The following is an 18,167-nucleotide window of genomic DNA, read 5'->3' as shown; positions in this document are numbered from 1 at the left end:
GGCAGGGCAGAGCGGGGGTGTGGCCGCGGCTTTGTTCCAAACCTCCCCGTTTGGGTACCAGCTGCCCAGACCTCAATCCTGCCTTCCCGCGCCGAGGGCTTGGGAGCCATGGGGGACAGCTGGATGGCCGGGACCTCCAGGGTCCCCCTCCCCTTCCAGGGTGGGCACTCTGCAGATGGAGCCATGGGGGACAGCAGCAGAGGCCATCAAAGGCATCCTGGGTCCTCGGGGTGGTGACTTCCTTTGCACTCTTGATGGAGTGGACAGTGCTTTTCTTATGTATGTATTTGGGGTTGGAGCTGTAGTGGCAGTGGGCCCAGTTGACCTTGGCCTCTGGGTCTGACCCTGGCTGCCCCCGCTTGGGCTCATAGGACCCTGGCCACATGCCTGCTCCCATCCAGCTCCCCCAAGGCCTGAAGCCAGAGCTGGCCCAGGGTGGGCACAGACAAAACAGGGCAGGGTTGGGGGACGTCAGACTTGACAGGGCACTTGGTTACCTCACAGGAGAGAAACCCCTGCTGTTGGCCCTGAAGGACAGCCACAAGGGATTTCTCCATGTGGGTAGTGGGGAAAGTCATTGCAGACAAAAGCCAGAAATGTGCAGCAGCCTGGCCAGATCCAGGGGGACGGCTGGAGGCCAAGTTAGGGGCTGGAGTAGGGGCAGGGGCCCAGGCCAGGGCCTGGGATGTAGGGTTTAGTGGGCCAGATCCCCCGCGACAGTGTGCAGTGTGGTCCCTCTGAGGCTCAGACAGGGAAGACGAGTGATGCCCAGGCCGAGTGAGCCTACCAGTGGTTCCCAGCCACTGCTGGCCAGGGTATGCTGTGGGACAGGTTAGGCTACTTTCCTCTCATTTTAGAGCCCAGCAGCTGAGGCCTGGGAATCCCCCAGTAGGCCCAGCCAGGATGCCAGACCAGTTGTTGGCACTGGGGGCTCTCTGCTGTCTCCTTCACTGATGCTTGGAAAGGGATGGAAAAAAGTGACTGAGAATGGACATCCAGGGGCATCTTACCTCTTCCCCACTGAGGGTCAGAACTGGAGGAGAGGGTATGCAGGGTCTAGCCCAGCCCCTGTACCTCTTTAACTTCCACTTTCAGGTTGTGAACCCAGTGCCACTTCCTCCAGGAAGCCACTCCTGACTTCCTGTCTTCCTGACTTCCTGTCTATAGGCTCACCTGGCATTGGGACTGGGCGTCCCCACAGTATAAGGCCTGACTTACCTGGGCTGGGACTTCCTGAGTTCATTCATCACTATACTCCAGCCATCAAGAAGTTGTGCACTCAGCAGATATGTGCCCAGTGAATCAGTGATAAGGAACACAGTTCTCAGCATCCTGGGGTTGTGGCCAAAGGGCCAGGTGGGGCTGAGCAGGTAGACCACATGACCCTTTGCCCCAGGGTCACTACTGGAATGCTGGGGCCTTCAGGAAAGGGGCTTCCTGATCTGTCACTGCCTTGACCTCCCATGCTGCCTCTTGGCGCGTGGCAGTGTCCTGATGAATGTCCCAGCTAAGACATTCCCCATCCCTGCCTGTGACTGTCTCTTCCTCTTTGATTCCAGCTTCATGGCGGCTGAGGAGATGCACTGGCCTGTCCCCATGAAGGCCATAGGTGCCCAGAACCTGTTGACCATGCCCGGTGGTGTCGCCAAGGCTGGCTACCTGCACAAGAAGGGTGGCACCCAGCTGCAGCTGCTCAAATGTGAGTCCTTTGGCAGTGGGAACCACAAAGGGAGGACTTGTGGGCAGAACTGGCCCTGGTCCTATTTCTCCACTGCTCTCCTGGGTCTCCTTAGGAAAGCACACACCCTCTCTGAACCTTTGCTGCCTTATGTCCTGGGTCCTCTGCTGTTTCTCTTCCTTCTCTGATGGTCAGCATCCCTAGGGGACCTGAGGCCAGCCTCCCCAGCCCCCAGAACTTGACAAAGTCCAGGGTGGTACAACTGGTCAAAGAGGATAGCCTTTGGTGCACAGTGCTGACCAGCTGGCCACGGGAGCTTCAGTCTGCATCCAGAGATGGGTGGCTTCAGGGTGGCCTGGTAGGACTGGCCCTGGGTGCTGCCGTTGTCTTTTCTGTGAATGTTCAGGATATTGGTTGATCATTCAGCACATGGCCAATTCATGTGCCAGGTCAGGAGCCAGCTGGGAGCTGGGCTTCTGAAGCTGCGTGAGACCCAGGTTCTAGCACCTGGGGACAGTAATCTGGGAGAGGGAGGGAGCCTCTGAACTGGGAGATGCACAAATGGCGAGGCACTGAAGGCAGAGGGAACCCGGGCCTTGCCTGTCCCTCTGATTCACCATGGGCCTTCCATGCCTTTGCTCCAGCAGTGCCCTCTGCCAAGAACTCCCTGCTCCTGGGCTGTCTGGCTGAGATGTGCCAGGTGGGACTGTCATTTCTGGGTGGGCACTGATTAGACTGGTACCTCTTTGCATAGGGATCCTCCAAGGAGAAACTCTAACTGGCCTCCGCCCAGACCCGGGTGGCGGAGCTTGGGGCTTTGCCCATCTGGAGGACAGTCCACCCCAGTGGCTGTCTGCTGCTCTCACCCCTGCTGTCCTCACTCCACCAGCTGGGGTGCAGGGAGCCTCCTGCAGCCCTGCAGTACCCAGCAAGGTCGTTGTGGCCTCTCTGGGCCTCTGGCCCCTGAATCTACCCCTCCTGTGTGGCCAGGCTTGCCCTGGGACTGGCCAGCATGCCCCACCATTTGCCCACATTTGGCCCCTTGTGGACCCCTGAGCAGGGGAGCAGCCCAGCTGGTGTCCCGCCCTTCCCCTCAGCAGTTCTCTGAGGCTTGAGGCTGGCCCCGAGGCAAGCAGGCCTGAGGTCCCCCGAGTGGGGTTGGCCTGGCAGCCCTGGTGACGCCATCCTCTGCCCCAGGGCCCCTGCGTTTTGTCATCATCCACAAGCGCTGCATCTACTACTTCAAGAGCAGCACGTCTGCCTCCCCGCAAGGCGCCTTCTCTCTGAGTGGCTACAACCGGTGAGTGCCCACCTGCCCACTGCCCGGCCTCTAGCTGCATCCCCTCGCAGACCACCTGGCAGAGATCGGCTTGGAGCCAGCCCTCATCCCTCCTGAGCAGACCCCTGGTCTCCCAAGACGGCCTCCATCTCTTCCCTTCTGCTGTATCCAGCCTCCACCAGGCCTGGCCCTGCCAGTGTGCCCCAGGCCTTTGCTGGAGCCTGGGGTGAGGTCTTTACTGAGGTTTCCTGGGGCTTCAGGGTCAGGTCTCAAGGGCCTCGCAGTCCAGTTAAGTCACTTCCCAGTGACCTCTGCTTCCCTCACAACCCTGCCCCTTCACCCACCCAACCCTCAGCTCTTCCCAGGTTACTCAGAGTCCAGCCAGCTCAGGCCCTGTCCTAAACACAGGCCCTGTCCAGACTTCCTGGCTCCAGGGTCCTCCCAGGCTGGGGGCCAGTTCTGCTGGGTCTCCTTGGGAAAACATGTGCCATGGGCTAGCTCCATCCAGCAAGTGGCCATGAGCCTGCCCTTGAGGGCTTCCAGACTAGTGGGCAGGTGGACCCTGCCCCCAAGCCTTCTGGTAAGCTGGGGCATGCTGGAGCGTGGGCCTGTTAGCCCCACCTGCATCCACGCCATAGCCTTGGGACCATGAAGCAGTGTTCAAGGGCTGGCTCTGGAGCTCTGGGCCCAGGGATCGCGCTGCGCAGCGTCCTGCAGCATTGGTCTCTTTCACCTCTCAGTTAAGAGGCCTGTGAGCGACCACGGGTCATTGGGGTCCTTGAGGACTTGCTCTAATAGTTACTCTAGGCCCCAACTTCCAACCAGCCAGTCTAGCACCAGGCCCCTGTCCACCCAGGGCCCAGGGCAGAAGGCAGACCCTGTGATCAGAGCTCTGGAGTTCCCCGGGGAGTCACTCTCTTCCCTCAGACACCATGTGCCAGCCAGTTCACTGCTGTGTCCCAGTGCTGGGTGCAGCTGTGCCCCAGGGAGTGGCCACACCCATCAGGCCAGCTGGGCCTGAGAGACTCCGGTCAGGCATTCTGGTGCAGGACTTCCTCAGGGTTGACTTTGGGATCACTGTGCATGGCCCACAGCCTGCCTGGGCAGTGGGCTGCAGAGCAGCTATGACATGAGCCACTCCCCAGAATGTATGTGGGCTGCTGCTGGGCAGCAGGCAGCGTGGGGCTGGCCAGAGCCCCTGAGGGCCTTCAGCAGGCAGCCCAGGCACCACATGAGGCAGAGGTGGGAGATGACCTCGGTAGACAGTGGGATGATGTGACCTCACCTCTGAGCCCACATGCTGCTCTCCCTGAGGCCCTCGTGGACTCAGCTGCCCACTCATATCCACCTCTGCCATCTGCCCAGAGCATCTAGGTCTTCTGCCTGGAGCACGGGCAGGCAGGGACTGTCCAGATCCACCCCTGTCCCTGGGTCATGATGCTGGGTGCCAGACCCAGACCCACATAGGGATGGGCTGGTGAGACCACCTCTGTGAAGAGACCAGGTGGTGACCCCTGTGCCCTTAGGGTGATGCGGGCGGCTGAGGAGACGACATCCAACAACGTCTTCCCCTTCAAGATCATCCACATCAGCAAGAAGCACCGCACGTGGTTCTTCTCGGCCTCCTCCGAGGAGGAGCGCAAGGTGATGGGGATACCCGCCAGGACCTGCTTATGAGGCTCCGTGGTTCCAGGGCTCTGGCCGCCTGTCACCTCTTGGCAGGAGGCTGACATGATCTTGTCCAGGCCCCAAGGAGAGGTGCCTGGAGCAAGGGAAGCGGGGTGGATGCTGCCCAGAGCCTGGTGCTGGGCCCCCCAAGAGTGCACACTGGGGAGGAGCCGGTGGACAGAGGGGCAACTGCCACCCCAAGAGGAGGAGGCCACACCTGAGTCACACAGCCGGGGCTGCATGCAGCTGGGGCCCTCTCCCCTGACCTTGGTGGTCACTGCAGAGCAGCTGGGACAGGGAGGGGAAGAGGGTGAGTGGGGGCTGGGCAGCACCATGCCCACTGACTCCGGCTGACCCGCAGAGTTGGATGGCCTTGCTGCGCAGGGAGATTGGCCACTTCCATGAGAAGAAGGAGCTGCCCCTGGACACCAGGTGGGCCCAGGGGCCTGAAGGTGGGTGGCAGTACCTGGGGCTCCTGGGTTTGACGTGCATGTCCCTCTCCAGACCCTGGGGGTTTGACCCGGGGTCTGTTCCTCAGAGGTGTCTCTGGCAGTGCCAGCCGGACTGTGTGTATGTGGAGTGCGCACCTGTCTTCCCTGGTCCTGCTGTCCTCTCCAGCTCACTGTCTGGCTCTGTCATCTGTTGGTAGCTCCCATTTGGGGATCACAGTATTTGCAACAGTGCAGAACTTGGGGTTCCCAGCCCCCCAATACCCTCTTTAACTTTCTCAGAGGGAGAGCAGAATGCATCTCCCAGGAAAGGTTCAGTCCCTCCTGGTCACAGCACCCTCACCCATGAGATGACCCAGCAAGCAGCAAGGGACTCTCCAGAGGCCTTAGACAAACTGTCCTTTGCTTTCACAGTCAAGGCAGCTGAGGCTCAGAGAGGGACAGGCCCTCCCAGGCTACCCTGCTGGTCCCTGCCTGACCCTGGAGCTCTGGCCCTCAGCCCAGGTGGGTGCCCTGCAGCAGCTCAGCCCAGAGCTGACTGAGGCCCCCGTAAGCAGGAGCAGGTAGACGCACCAGCCCGGCACTCAGGTCTCCAGCCAGCCAGGGTGGCAGGAAACACAGCGGGCAGGGCAGGGGTAGTAGTGCCCCCACAGCCTCCAGCCCCACCTGTCCTGTGCTTGTCTGTGCGTGTCTGTGCGTGTCTGTGCGTGTCTGTGCATGTCTGTGCCTGTCTGTGCGTGTCTGTGCGTGTCTGTGCCTGTCTGTGCGTGTCTGTGCGTGTCTGTGCCTGTCTGTGCGTGTCTGTGCGTGACTGTGCCTGTCTGTGCATGTCTGTGCCTGTCTGTGCGTGTCTGTGCCTGTCTGTGCCTGTCTGTGCGTGTCTGTGCGTGTCTGTGCGTGTCTGTGCCTGTCTGTGCGTGTCTGTGCGTGACTGTGCCTGTCTGTGCCTGTCTGTGCCTGTCTGTGCGTGTCTGTGCGTGACTGTGCCTGTCTGTGCGTGTCTATGCGTGTCTGTGCGTGTCTGTGTGTGTCTGTGCCTGTCTGTGCCTGTCTGTGCACTGTGCCTGCACACGTGTGCCGGTGTCATCTGTGTTGCCCCGAGTGTGTGCACCTGTTGTCCCTGTCTCTGCACAGGTGGCTCCGTGTGCACGTGCACATCTGTGTCTGTCACAGTGCTCCTGAGTGTAGCTGTCACAGTGAGTGAGGGCCAAGGACCCCCAGGCCTGGGGCTCACCACCTGCCCCTGCCGCCCTCCCTGCGTTTCAGTGACTCGAGCTCCGACACAGACAGCTTCTACGGTGCGGTGGAGCGGCCTGTGGACATCAGCCTTTCTCCATACCCGACGGACAGTGAAGGTGAGGGCCGGCCCACACCCACCCCTCCAGCTCTCCACACCTGGCTGCCAGTGCTGACAAGGGACCAGGGCCCCCCTCAGGTGGAGGAGAGGCAGGCATGTTTAGCTGTGCCTGTTCCCTGTCCTGCAGCATGACAGTGGCCTGGGTTCTGGGTTCAAATCCTGATGCCTGTCCTCACCCTCTTGCCTCCTGGGTGCTCAGCTTCCATGATCGGGGCATTGAGCTGAGGTGCAGCGGGCCCTGCCACCCTGTTCTGTGTGTCCTGTGAGTCTCACCCTCTGTTTGCCACAAACAGACTACGAGCATGAGGAGGAGGAAGACTCATACCTGGAGCCCGACTCCCCAGAGCCTGTGAAGCCCGAGGGTAGGTGCAGGGCTGGGATCTGGTGGGTAGGTGCAGGGCTGGGATCTGGTGGGTAGGTGCAGGGCTGGGATCTGGTGGGTAGGGGGCGCCTGAGGATTTGGTGGGTAGGGAGGGGGCCTGGGGATCTGGTGGGTAGGGAGGGGGTCTGGGGATCTGGTGGGGGGTCTGGGGATCTGGTGGGTAGGGAGGGGGCCTGGGGATTTGGTGGGTAGGGAGGAGGCCTGGGGATCTGGTGGGGGGTCTGGGGATCTGGTGGGTAGGGGGGGGGGCTGGGGATCTGGTGGGTAGGGAGGGGGTCTGGGGATCTGGTGGGTAGGGAGGGGGTCTGGGGATCTGGTGGGTAGGGAGGGGGCCTGGGGATCTGGTGGGTAGGGAGGGGGCCTGGGGATCTGGCAGGGGTCTGGGGATCTGGTGGGTAGGGCCAGGGGCTGGGGATCTCATGAGTGGGAGAAATGGGAGGTTGGTAGGGAGCGGGCCCTGGGGATCCGGTGGGTAGGGAACAGGGGCTGGCACCACAGTGGCACCTGTGCTGGGGGTGATGGCCTGTTTCAGAGCTCTACTGCCTGCTCCTCCCACCTCCCAGGTCAGGTGCCCCTGGATGGAGTGGGAGGGAAGATGGGGAGGCTGAGGCAGGAGGACTGCAAGTTTAGGTGAAGTGGAGCCTGGGGTGGCCTGGCTTCCACAGCCCTCACTCCTGGCCCTAAGACCCGCCCTGCCTGGGGCTCTGGGCATGTGGGCTCCCTGCTGTGCCCTTCCTGACTGGGAATGCCTGGAATGTGGAGCCTGTTTGGAGACAGGAGGGGTCCTGCTGGCGGTGCTTCTGCTGAGAGTAAGGCCAGGACATGGAGGGGAGGGCCCAGGGGAGGTCCATTGCCCCTTGGTCGCCAGTTCTCTGGAGCACAGCTGCAGGTCGGGCTGTCACCAGTGGCCCATGCCCGTCCCACTCCTGAAGCACCCTGGCTCCTGGGGAGACGGGCTGCTGCCCGTCACGTGTGTGGGTGAGAGACGTGCAGGGCTGGCGGGGGCAGTGCCTCTGACCTGCCCCCTGCGCCTCACACTCTGCCCCTTGGCCCTCCCTGGTTCTTCTCCAACCTCTGCTCTCAAACCTTGTCCATCATTTTGTCTTGGGATGACACTCCTCCTCCACCCTTCGACTTCCAGTGAGTGGCCTCTGTGACCCTGAGTCCCCTCAGTGTTCTCCTTGCTCCTCTGGGGCCAGCTCTAGCAGTCCTTCAGCCCCCGGCCTGGGCCATCTGCCTTGGTCACCTCCCACTCACAGGCTTTCTTGTCCCATCCTGCACTGCAGGGGAGCACATGGGAGCTACCTGCAGACCTACTGTGTGCTCCAGGCCCACTCTCCCTCCAGCCTCCAGACTCCACTCCACAGACCTCCCCCATGCTCTCCTCAGGACCTTCCAGAGCCTGCAGCCTCCCCTTCCCAGGCCAGCACCCAGCACTGCCTGGTGCACCTGGCCCGTGCCCGCCCCTGCTCATCAGCCTCCCTCTTCCAGGTGCCTGGTGTGCCTCCTGCCCCTCAGCTTCTGTGCGCACCCTGGAGGGACACCCACCCCATGACTAAGGAGCTTCCAGGGCTCAGGCCTCACTGCCCTGATCCAGGACTTGCACCCCTGGTGTCCCCACAGGATGAGCCACACCCCTGGACTTCCCACAGCAGCCTTCACGTGTCAGACAGACCCATCTGCCCCCAGTAGCCTCCCCACGCCTGTTCTGCTCTCCTGTGGTTGTGAAGTCCACCCCTCTCAGGCCTGGCTTCCCTGGCTGTCCTTGCTCCTCTCTCACTTCCACTTCTGGAACTCTTGGCATCCAGTGTTGAGAAGCCAGCCTGCCTGCCTGCCACATGGAGGGTGGATGGGGAGGGCCAGGGGAGGCTGAAGGGGCTGGGCACTAGGCTCTAGAGCGGTGGCCTCGGGTGGGGCTGCCCAAGCCCACTTGGCCCCTGTGCAGCCAGCAGATGGTGGCATTGGTTCAACTCTAGAGGTGGCACTCACCTGCTTCTCTTTGCTCTGTAGATGCCCTGACTCACCCACCGGCCTACCCACCACCCCCAGTGCCCACGACCAGGAAGCCAGCCTTCTCTGACTTGCCCCGTGCCCACTCCTTCACCTCCAAGAGCCCAAGTCCCCTGCTGCCACCCCCACCACCTAAGCGTGGCCTCCCAGATGCTAATCCAGCTTCTGAAGACACTAAGAGGGACCCACTGGGCCCGAGGTGGGCTGAACCTGGCCTCAGGGTGCCTGCCACTTCCCGAAGGATGAGCGACCCCCCAGTGAGCAGCATGTCTGTTGGGCCTGGCCTCCGGAAACCGTGCTTCCAAGAGGGTGCCAGCTCCAGCCCAGAACCATGGACCCCTGGCCATGGGGCCAGCCCTGCCTCCAGCTCTGCCACCATGTCCACTGCCGCCTCCAGGAACTGTGACAAGCTCAAGTCCTTCCACCTGTCTCCCCGGGGGCCACCCACATCTGAGCCTCCGCCTGTGCCTGCCAACAAGCCCAAGTTCCTGAAGATAGCTGAAGAGGTCCCCCAGAGGGAGACGGCCAAACCTGGACTCTTTGTGCCCCCCGTGGCTCCCAGGCCTCCTGTGCTGAAGCTGCCCGTGCCTGAGCCCACTGCCCGGTCCACTGCGCTGCCCAAGCCGGAGAAACCGCTGCTGCCCCACCTCCAGTGAGTCTGGTTGCAGTGGCGCCACCGCCTCACAGCCGCTGGGACCCCTCCTGACCCAGCCTGCGTGGCAGGTGCCAGCGCAGGAAGGCCTGTGTAGAGGGAGCAGCCTCCCCTGCAACTGGCCCACCCAGGCTAGACCGTGGGCCTGGAGCCAGCAGCCGCCTCGGGCGTGGTCAGTGTGACCTTGGGGAGGCAGGCCTGTTGGAGCTGCTTCCACAGCCCTCAATGCTGGCCGAAGACAGCCTGCCTGGGGTTGTGGGTGTGCCTCCTGCTTCCAGGGCCCTCAGGGCTGCCTTGTGTCCTTCCTGACTGGGAAATGCCTGGAAGATGTGGAGCACGTCCCCACGTCGCCTGGAGGCCTGCTGGCAATGCCTCTTCCCTATCTCTGGATAGTGCTAGGGCCCACAGTGTCCCTCACTCCCATGCCTTCAGCCACACCAGTGGCCCCTGGTTGAAGGTGTCTGGACCATGGTGGGCTTTGTACCTCATTTGGTGGGTGAAGGCCCTGGGAGGCAAGGAATGAGCCTCACCGGGTGCCCTGACCGCCCCTCCTCAAGAGTGTCAGCATCTCTGAGACCCCTGCTGCTGGTGGGAAAGGTCCTGGGAGACCCCTTGTCACCCTCACAATTCTCTCACGATCGGCCACAAAGGAACAGATATTCAGCTGTCAGTCATTGTGCCCAAACCTAAGTCTGTAGAGTGCTATGGGTGACCGTCCAGGACTCAGCCTTACCCATAGCCAGCAGCCTGACCTGGAATGTCCTCACGGTCTTCAGGCCATTTGGGGCTTCCTTGGTTCCCCTAAAACCCTGGAGGTTTGGCTGAGAAGGATCACCTGACCACCTGTCCCATGTGCAGGGCTCTTAATGTGAGCCTCCCTTGGGGTCAGACTGCATCTATCCACTCCCCTGTGGCTCTGAGAAGTGTGACTGGCCATGGTCCCAGGGCCAGCAGCAGAGCGTCTGGTACACTTGTCCACTGGACATCTGAGCTCGAGTGCCCGGGATTCCTGCCCCCCACAGAACCCTGACTTCCTGCTGGGGCTTCCAGGCCACAGTCAGTGCTGGCTACCCTAGGCAGTGAGCGCAGGCCTCTGTGGGCCTTATCCTGGACCTTATGGCCATGGGCTGGGATACCATGGATTCTGATGTTGCCCTCTGCCCTCCTGTGGAGGGAAGCAGACGGCAGCCAGTCAGGTCGGAGGGTGATGTGGTCTGGCCTCCCTGTCCTGCCCCATCCCAGGCGATCACCCCCTGATGGGCAGAGTTTCAGGAGCTTCTCCTTTGAAAAGCCACGGCGACCCTCACAGGTTGATGCAGGCGCGGAGGACTCGGACGAGGACTATGAGAAGGCAAGACTGAGCGGAGGGAGGATGCGGGGAGGGCAGGCTGGGTGCCTGTCTCGGCTGAGGGGACAGGATCCTGCAGAGCCCTGGACCGCAGCCGTTTGGGGAAGAGGTGGGGTGTGGGTCACTCAGTCCTGTGGGGACTCCTGTTGGCCTCTCTAGGTGCCACTGCCCAGTTCGGTCTTTGTCAACACCACGGAGTCCTGTGAAGTGGAGAGGTCAGTGTGAAGCCCTCTTGTGCCTGCAGGGAGGGGTGCTGGTCCCCTGCTTCTTGGTCCCCCTCCCTCACCTTTTTGGACCGAGCACATGGTCCCAGGTGCAGCAGGAAACCCGAGAGACCCTCAGCTTGGCCCCTCCCACTGGCTCTCCCAGCCTCTTGGCAGCCATTGCCCTTGGGACCAGAGGCCCAGAGTGGCAAGAGGCAGAAAGCCGAGTGTTGGGGGGCTGGAGGGTCAGTGCTGTTCTATCTTAGGCTGTTCAAGGCCACAAGCCCCCGGGGAGAGCCTCAGGACGGACTGTACTGCATCCGGAACTCTTCCACCAAGTCGGGGAAGGTAGGCTGCACCATGGGGACCTTCTAGCACTCTGCCCCCAGCTGCTTGGGACCAGGATTTCAGTTTACAGATCGCCTCCACAGCAGCCTTTTACTCGGCACCTTGGCTGAGTTCCGTAGGGCTCCAGCAGCACCCTCCATCTTTGCTCTGGAACTAGGTGCCCTCTGAAGACAGGAGGTGATGAAAGCTGCTTCCAGCAGGGCTCTGAGGCGAGGGCTGGGCTGCCAGGATTCGGGAGGGGTGGGGGAGGCCATCCGATGGTGGGAATGGCGGGGTTCCTCACAGCCTGAGCCTCACAAGTGTGTGGTTCATGATGTCACTGAGCCGCGCTGTGTCAGAGGGCTGGGTCCCGGTGGGCTGGGTACCTCTGCTGCTCAGTTCGCACCAGTGGCTGAGGGCAGGCTGAGGGCAGGGGGAGCCCCTGCTGCGCCTGCTCAGGTGACCACAGCCGGGCAGGGTGTCTGCAGCCCCTCCCATCTCACTCCAAAGGGCTTTGGCACCCAGGCCTTGGCCACGCTCCCGGGGTGGGACCTGCAGCCTCTGGTGAGACATCTGCTTGACTCTCCCGTCCTGCAGGTTCTGGTTGTGTGGGATGAGTCCTCTAACAAAGTGAGGAACTACCGCATCTTTGAGAAGGTGAGGGGCTCTGAGGGTGGGATAGGGTCCCTGGCCCCAGGGCTTGACCAGTGCCCTGCTGTGGGGAACTGAGACTGCCAGCATCATCAGCCTCCCTCCCCACAGTGCAGCCTCCCTTCTCTCCTGGCCAGGGACCCTGGAGGGGCTGGTTTATTCACAGGTCTCGCCTGTGGTCCCTGGGTGCAGGCTCCACATGGGTCCTTGTGGTTGGGTGAGTGTGGCCAGAACTTGGGGAGCACAAGCCTTATGTGCAGATAAACAGGGAACATGGGGCAGCAGGAGCAGGCCTGACCTTACTGCTGACTGCCTCGTTTTACATCTGGGGCTTGGGGCAGGGGAGACGGGCTCAGCGTGGGGGATTGGGCCCCACTGACCCTGCTGCCTTCCACCCCACAGGACTCTAAGTTCTACCTGGAGGGCGAGGTCCTGTTCCTGAGTGTGGGCAGCATGGTGGAGCACTACCACACCCATGTGCTGCCCAGCCACCAGAGCTTGCTGCTGCGACACCCATATGGCTATGCTGGGCCCAGGTGACACCTGGCCCACGTGACCACCGAGGTGAAGCAGCCAGGGGCCACAGCCACGTACCACACAGATGGAGCCTCACCTGCGTGGGAAGATGAGCTGGAGGGAGGGCTGTGCTTGAGGCTGGGCCTCAGGCACCTTGTAAAACCTGGCGGGCCCACTCAGCAGCTGGGTTCCGCGCTGGACCGGGACCCAGCTCCAGAGGACTCGGGTGTCTCTTCAGGCCTACACAGCCTCTCCCTCCCTCCCAGGAATCTGGGCTTCAAGGACTAGAAGTCTGGGCCCACAGCACACCATCCTGCAGTGGGCTGGGAGCCAGGCAAGGCTGGGACAGTGGTGGGGGCTAGGGCTGGCTCTGGACTCCCCCGGAACAGTAAGAACTCAGGCTCCAGGAGGGACCCTTGCCTCCCAATAAATCAGAGATGATCTTTGCCTCGGTGACCAGGGCTTGATTGGGAAGGAGTGGGTAGCAGCTTACTGCCTACCTGTGTCCAGGTTGGAAGTGCTAAGAGATGGTCTCCCTGTCTGCTAAGACACAGGTCATTGAGCAGCGTGCCAGGCTGCATGGTTGGTCACAGGTCAGGACCCAGCTCTGGCAGTCTTGGCTTGGAGTCTCCACTGTTTCTTTTTCTTTTCTTTTTTGTTTCTGTTTTTGTTTTTGTTTCTGGGAATTGAACTCAGGGGCAGTCGACCACTGAGCCACAATTCCAGCCCTATTGTGTATTTTATTTAGAGACAGGGTCTCACTGAGTTGATTAGCACCTCATTAAATTGCTTTGAACTTGTAATCCTCCTGCCTCCACCTCCCGAGCTGCTGGGATTACAGGCTTGCTCCACTGCGCCTGGCCACTGCTGTTTCCATGGGTCATGCCCAGGGCAGCGGGGTTGCAGAGCTAAAGGGCCTCCACATCAATAATTGGCTCATTCTCTGCATTGACAGATGGCTATTGAGTACCTCCTGTATGCCTGGCCCAGAGCTGGAGCTGGGTGCACTATGAGCAGGCCCCAAGTTCAGGTTGGCCAAGCTCACAGTCCAGCAAGGGAACAGCTGGATGTGAGGTGCAATGCAGTGTCCAGGGCAGGGGGTGTGCAGCGGCCAGGAGCTTGGAACCTCATAGGTGCTCCAGGAAGACTGCTTGGAGGAACTAATGACTGTGGTGGGGCATGAAGAGTTGCCTCTGAGTAGGAGGCCAAAGAGGGGTGGGGACATTGGCATCTAGGTGCCCAAGTCCTCTGGGCAACACCCATCTCAGGTGCAGCCCTGATTAGTACCCTGTTTACACAGGCCCTGCTCCCAGGCACAGCCATCCAGGCTGGGATTTTGTGGAAACAAACACAGCTGGGAGTCAGGGCTGGTGGGCCCCAGGGTCATTTGGTCCCTGATTCTCCTCGTGTTGGGGCAGAAAGTTGATGGGTGGAGCCCAAGTCAAGGACTGCACTGTGCCACCGGCCACTGACTGCCCAGGGATGGCTCTTTGTTTGGGTCCCCACCCTTGCTGTATTGTGGGAGCTGTATTGTGGGATCAGGTCATCGGGTGTGGGAGGCTGCAGCCCCAGGGCACCATGGCTGCAGTGGGACAGTGGGCCCTGTGGATGTCAGCGCCATTTGCTTTGTGAAGCCAGGTGTCCACCTCTGCAGGTGTTTCCTTTTCAGCCTCCCCTGGGAGACGAGTCGAAGAGCAGGGAGCACAGGTCCAGTTTGGGGCACAGGGAGCTTCTGGTGTTCCAAACCACCTCTGGGGAACGGGCCAGTGCTCCTCCTTAGTCTGAATTCTTAGCTCTGTCTGCCCTGAACTCGATTAGGGGCCCTGGGGGCAGGACACACCACCACCTTCTGTGGCTAGTTTCCAGTCCTGTGAAATTTAAAATAGGGTTGGATCAGGGAACTGCTTTTCAGTAGTGCCTGGGGACCTGCTGGCTTGGTGGTGTGCACAGAGCACGCACTTTTGGAGCCAGCTCAGTGGCTAGAACACATCGTAAAAAACAAAACTTGGACCAAAGGTCTGGGGGTCCTGGGGCACAGAGCTAGGTGATGGGTCTACAGGCTAACTGGACGGCTGAGCCTATGACTGCCAAGGCTCATCCCCACCCCAGGCCTGGTCCAGCCTCTCCTCACCTCCTGGGCCATGGGCCTCCTGGCACACCTGCCCACCTTTGTGAACTGTGCCTGACCCACTGCCTCATTTGCAAGAGGGCGAATGTGGGTGGTGAAAGGCCCCAGTCCTGGTCCTCTGGCATGAAGAAGGAGCCCTAAAGGGTTGCTGCTCTCCTCAGACCTGCGAAGAATGTTCTCTTCCATGTGTAGAGCCGGGGGACGTGGTCACCGCTCTCTGAGGTGCTGAGCTGGGTGCTTGACGTAGTTTGCTTGGAGAAGTGGCTTCTGTTGGTCCCATCTGACAGTGGAGAGGACTGAGGCCAGGCCCAAGCTCAAGGCCCAGTGTCAGTGCTCACTGCCTTGTGGTCCCATCTCTCCTAGGCTGGCAGCCCAGACCCTGACCCTGCTTGGTCCCCTGACACCCCTCACACCTCCAACAGTCATTGTGGGGTGTCATCAGCTGTCCCAGGGCTGGAGGATACCCTCTGTCACCAAAGGGACCAGCACTCTTGGGAACCGCTCCTGCCTCACTGCTCTGTCCTATGGTCCCAGGCCATGAGGGTGGGCAGTGGGAGGCCTAGGCCCTGCCCTTGAGGCAGCTGCACTTCCCCATTCTACTGACAGACATGTGGCCTCAGAGTGGGTCACTGTCTTGCCCACCATTTGGATGTGTTAGAACTTGGGAAAAGGGCCCAAGCACTCACCTTGCATGTGAGCCTTGGCCTCTGGCTTCTTTGGCCCATCATTGTCTGTGAGGTTTATTCACATTGCTCAGTTTGTTCTAGTTCATTGCTGCACACTGTTCTCCTGTATGATGCCGGTTGCTCACAGGTCCATCTTACACAGATGGACTCTGGTTGTTTACAGTTTGAGGTAATTACAAATGCTGCAACAGTCTTACCTATGTCCCATGCATGGGATCTTGGGTTTCTCCAAGACATAAGGATCTTTCACTCTTGTCTCAGGATATTTTTCCAGTTCATGTGCCCATCATCAGGAAAAAAATTTCCTTGGCTTCACACCTTTGCCAGCACTCAGTATTGCCAGACTCTTCATTTTTACCAATCTGGCATGTGTATAATTTTGGCTTTCATTTGCATTTAGCTATTTACTAATGAGATTGAGAACATTATCATGTATTTATTAGTCATTTTAATCTTGTCTGTGAAGCGTCTATTCAAGGCTTTTGCTGATTCTTCTTTAAAAATATTTTTTAGATGTTGATAGACCTTTATTTTATATGTGGTGCTGAGAATTGAACCCAGTGCCCCACACATGCTAGGCAAGCACTCTACCACTGAGCTACAACCCCTGCCCCCGATTCTTTATGTGCTTTATATGTCTTTTTCTTATTAATCCATGGCATTCTTCATAGTCTTTTAAAAAATATTTTAGTTGTAGATGGACACAATACCCTTGTTTTATTTTTTTGTGGTGCACAACCCAGGGCCTTGTGCATGCGAGGCAAATACTCTACCAACTGAGCTATATTCCCAGCCCTATTTTTAAGGTGGTGCTGAGGATCAAACCTAGTGCCTCATATGTGCTAGGCACGTGCTCTACCAGTGAGCTACAACCCCAGCCCCTTCATACAGTCTATCTATTCATCATTCAGTGGACACTTCCATCCTCGGGCTATTGTGAGCAATGCTGCTATGAACACATATGTTACAAATCTGTTCAAATCCTTTTCTTTTGCAGTACTGGGGACTGAACCCAAGTTCAGTGCTGCAGCAGCAGAGGACAGAGGCAGGTTGATAGTAATTGGTTGTGCCACTCTGTTTGCTTTGGTTGTTTAGAGCTTGGATGTGCTGATGAACATTAACATGCAATACAAAGTCCTGTATCCTTGGTGCCAACTCCCATCCACGTTCTTCTTCTTGTCAATGGACATTTATTGATTGACTTATTTTTATGCGGTGCTGAGAATCGAACCCAGTGCCTCACACGTGCTAAGCAAGCGCTCTACCACTGAGCCACACCCCAGCCCCACGTTCTTCTTTAGGCCTCTTCATCCTTTAACTTCCAGGATCCTGACCAAGCAGCTAAGCCTCATCTCTCTCTACATAAAGGCAATGGCCATAATCACCATCTGGGGCTTTGCTTAATTGGGATCGGTCTCCTAACTACTGTCTTTCAGTGTAGCTGCTGAATGGGGATACAAGCAGCAGCAGGCCATCTTCAGCTCCCACCAATGTACTGGGCCCACTTTCCTTTTCTTCTTCTTCTGTCAGTGTGTCATGCCATATGTGGCTGAGGTCCCTCAGCCACACTGGGCTGCAGTGGTGGGTGACAATGGGGTCTAGACCACCTACCTCTGTACCTGCTGGAATCTGATCCTGGATCCAAACCTGACTATGACTTGGTAGTTGAACTTGGCTTATGACAGGTGATTCTCGCCTCAGAGTTAGTTTTGATGTTCTGTAGAAAATTCCATTTCTGTTGGAGCCCATAATTCTAGGAGTTACTTTTTTAAGCTTCTTAATCGTGGTTTTGTGTCTTCAAATATTATTTCCTCCTTCCAACTGCCACTACCATTTTCAGGGAATATATTAGGCCCCATGAAGTTGTCCTACAATTCGCAATTCAATTTTTCCCAGCTTCTTTTCTGCTTGATTTAGTTCCTTTCTCCTTGTCTTCAAGTTCAGGCATCCTATCGCTTGTATTTTCCACCCTTAGGTTTTTTGTTTCATGTCTGCGAGTGTCTAGTAAACACACTCCATCATCTTCCACCCCTCCCTCCTTCTTCAGCACCTTTCTTGTTGCCGGGCTGCGGACGGAGTCAGGGGCTCGGCCACATCCCGGTCCCCGTCAGCGAGACCGGTTCACGGGATGCTAGGAAGTGGGAAGTGATGGGACCGAACTGGGGTGCGTGTCCCCTGAAGCCAGCCGGCATGCGGGCGCCGTGGCCTGGGCTGGCTTTCTGTGGCTGTGCAAGGGCCCCGGGCCGCGCCCGGCGGGGACTCGGCGAAACCAGGGAGGCGCAGTGTGCGGAAGGCGCGGGTCGTCACCGCGGGGCGGCGGCCTTGCCAATGGCCGCTGCGGGCTCATTTCCTGGTTCCGCGGAGGTGCCTGGCGCGTGGAATCCGCGACCAGCAGGCCTTCCTGCCGGCGCGGCCTTATCGGGGCCCGCAGGCCACGCTGCCCGGACCCCACCCTGACCGCCAGCCGGGCCCCAAAGCCCGCCTGGGCCCCGCCCGCCTGCCGGGCACCAGGGTCCGCCTGCGCATCGTGTGGCCGGGCCTCACGGGGCCCCCAGCCAGCGGCGCAAGCCAGGGGACGCGCCCCGAGGTTCCGGGAGGCCGCGCCGCAGGGCCAGGCCCCGCCCCGCTGTCGCCCACGGGACCCGGTCTGTGGAGAGGCGGTGCCGCCGCGAGGCCCCGCCCGCCCCAGGTCCCGCCTCCGCGAGGCCCCGCCCGCCCCAGGTCCCGCCTCCGCGTGCCGCCAATAGGGGGGCGCGATGCTGGGCGGTGGCGAGCCAGCCGGGCCAATGGGGCGTTGCGTCGTTGGGCTGCGGCGCCGCAGGCCGCACCCAGC

The 18,167-nt window shown here is 59.8% G+C and overlaps 1 protein-coding gene across 5 annotated transcripts in view; it reads left to right on the top strand.

The window, feature by feature from the left end:
• Window positions 1–12,973, top strand: part of Sh3bp2 (SH3 domain binding protein 2) — a 33,869-nt gene extending 20,896 nt beyond the window's left edge. For all 5 annotated transcript variants that reach the window (XM_047566875.1, XM_047566877.1, XM_047566874.1 and 2 more), the window contains 12 exons: window positions 1,560–1,699; window positions 2,876–2,978; window positions 4,484–4,601; window positions 4,987–5,057; window positions 6,341–6,429; window positions 6,725–6,793; window positions 8,824–9,475; window positions 10,718–10,826; window positions 10,983–11,038; window positions 11,293–11,374; window positions 11,951–12,010; window positions 12,407–12,973. In XM_047566875.1, the coding sequence (XP_047422831.1) occupies window positions 1,564–1,699; window positions 2,876–2,978; window positions 4,484–4,601; window positions 4,987–5,057; window positions 6,341–6,429; window positions 6,725–6,793; window positions 8,824–9,475; window positions 10,718–10,826; window positions 10,983–11,038; window positions 11,293–11,374; window positions 11,951–12,010; window positions 12,407–12,544 (1,683 nt within the window). In that variant the 5' untranslated portion in view covers window positions 1,560–1,563 and the 3' untranslated portion in view covers window positions 12,545–12,973. The remainder of the gene's footprint in view (window positions 1–1,559; window positions 1,700–2,875; window positions 2,979–4,483; window positions 4,602–4,986; window positions 5,058–6,340; window positions 6,430–6,724; window positions 6,794–8,823; window positions 9,476–10,717; window positions 10,827–10,982; window positions 11,039–11,292; window positions 11,375–11,950; window positions 12,011–12,406) is intronic.
• The last annotated feature ends 5,194 nt before the right edge of the window (window positions 12,974–18,167 follow it).

The sequence above is a fragment of the Sciurus carolinensis genome, chromosome 10 (genome assembly GCF_902686445.1).
Source record: "Sciurus carolinensis chromosome 10, mSciCar1.2, whole genome shotgun sequence".
Classification (NCBI taxonomy): Eukaryota; Metazoa; Chordata; class Mammalia; order Rodentia; family Sciuridae; genus Sciurus; species Sciurus carolinensis.
The sequence above is the reverse complement of the archived record's forward strand: the minus strand, read 5'-3'. Positions and strand labels throughout refer to the sequence as shown.